This window comes from Nanorana parkeri, unplaced genomic scaffold (genome assembly GCF_000935625.1).
Source record: "Nanorana parkeri isolate BGI_ZX_2015 unplaced genomic scaffold, ASM93562v1 scaffold1454, whole genome shotgun sequence".
Lineage (NCBI taxonomy): Eukaryota > Metazoa > Chordata > Amphibia > Anura > Dicroglossidae > Nanorana > Nanorana parkeri.
The window spans coordinates 62,319-63,945 of NW_017307722.1; the positions used below are offsets into that span (position 1 = coordinate 62,319).

At 42.7% G+C, this 1,627-nt stretch overlaps 1 protein-coding gene across 1 annotated transcript in view; it reads left to right on the forward strand.

The window, feature by feature from the left end:
* LOC108798358 (protein QNR-71-like) overlaps positions 1-1,627 on the forward strand; it is a 9,619-nt gene that overhangs the window by 7,177 nt on the left and 815 nt on the right. Inside the window, exons 9-10 of the mRNA XM_018570101.1 lie at positions 145-350; positions 1,095-1,182. Of these exons, the coding sequence (XP_018425603.1) occupies positions 145-350; positions 1,095-1,182 (294 nt within the window). The remainder of the gene's footprint in view (positions 1-144; positions 351-1,094; positions 1,183-1,627) is intronic.

Below are 1,627 nucleotides of genomic sequence, written 5' to 3' on the forward strand. Positions count from 1 at the left end.
CCACCTGACAGCTTTAAGTGCATCCTTGATAATTTGCAAGACTAATTCAGTTAACCCACTGGCTTACTACAGGAAAATGAAGGTAATGGGGCCGTAGGCACCTGCTGTTCATTGGTAGCTAAATATCTTCTATTTTCTTCCTAGCTTGCCTACAGATGCTTGCACAATTGTTTCAGATGCTTCTTGCATGATTCCTCAGAACATGGTATGTGATGAGGTCCCAGCTTCAGACCAGTGTCTACTGACCCTACGAAGAACATTTGCAGAGCCAGGATCATACTGTGTCAATATTACACTAAGTGATGATGCAAGTCTAGCTCTTGCTAGTACCCTGGTTTTTGTAGATGGTGGTAAGTAGAACATGGTGTTGATCTTAAAAGGGGAAGGAGGTCACTAGCCTTACTGTGTAGCGTGAATTAAGTAGTGCAGACTGTACTAGGGCACACATTGTCTTAGTGTTATGCCAGATGCATATGAAGTCATTTTAATGAGCCATGCAGGACCCTCAAAGTCTAGGTGGGGTCTCAATGCACACAAAATATGATTTAACTATACACGGTGCATCTGTCTGCTAGGGCAGGTGCATTGGGGTGCCATAAATTGATGGTAATGCACATCTCTGCATTGTTTGTAGTGTTAAGGAGTCTCCAATCTTAAAACTGAAGCAATTCATACTACATTTTCACTAGAATTGCTTGGCCAGTGAATTTGTGTAGTAGAAACTGCCAATTGTGTAGCTGGGTTGTTGTCTTTCTGAAGACACGATATTTTAATCCTCTTGGTCAAAAGAACTGCCAAAATTTGAAGCACATCCTGAGTTTTTGTGTGGATATTGCATACACACGTGACTTTATGTTCTGTTGTAGACACATTTAGGGGGATGCCAGCAGTGTTATCTTGTTTCCATTGTGAGTTTCATTTACTGCAGGGCAAAGGATGCAGCTCCTTGAAAAGGGATAAATTGCATAACTCAAACAATAGTGGAACCCAATTTCGATGTCAAGCTAGCAATAGCGGATTATTTCACATCCCTTTCCCATTTTATTAAGTTAAATTTTGATAAAGTGGATAAACTAAAGCTTTGTTTGTCCTAGGCTCCGGAACAAAGACTGTCTCTGTATTCCTGACTATATTTGGATTGGTTGTCCTTGCTGCCGCAGTGGTCGGTATCATTCTGTACAGGTGAGTGCTCCAGCTGTGTGGTTAGTTTGCCTTGGTCTTGAGACCACCTAGGTGGACTCGTTTCTGTGACTTCATAAAGGAAGAAATAAGCTTGCGCTAGTTGCACACACGTGACTCTAACATAACTGCCTCTTTGCCAAACCTGTAAATTTGTTAGCAGTTCTGCTTAAAAAAGGGCTGACTACTGACACCTCCACATGCTTAGACTCTGTGCTCCTAAGGAGCACAGTTGTCCTGCTATCAGTCTTTACTCAACTAACACTTTGCTCCACACTGGCTTGGCCACTTGCTAACTGTGCTGTTCTTGAGTAGTACTAGCCTTGCCAATTGAGGGAGTGTCAGACAGTGTTCAGCCTTGGCTTTTCCATTGTGTGCACCAACCCTCACTGCAAGATGTGACATCCATGGTACTGGGTTGTAGAGCATTTAAATCCATGGATGCCTC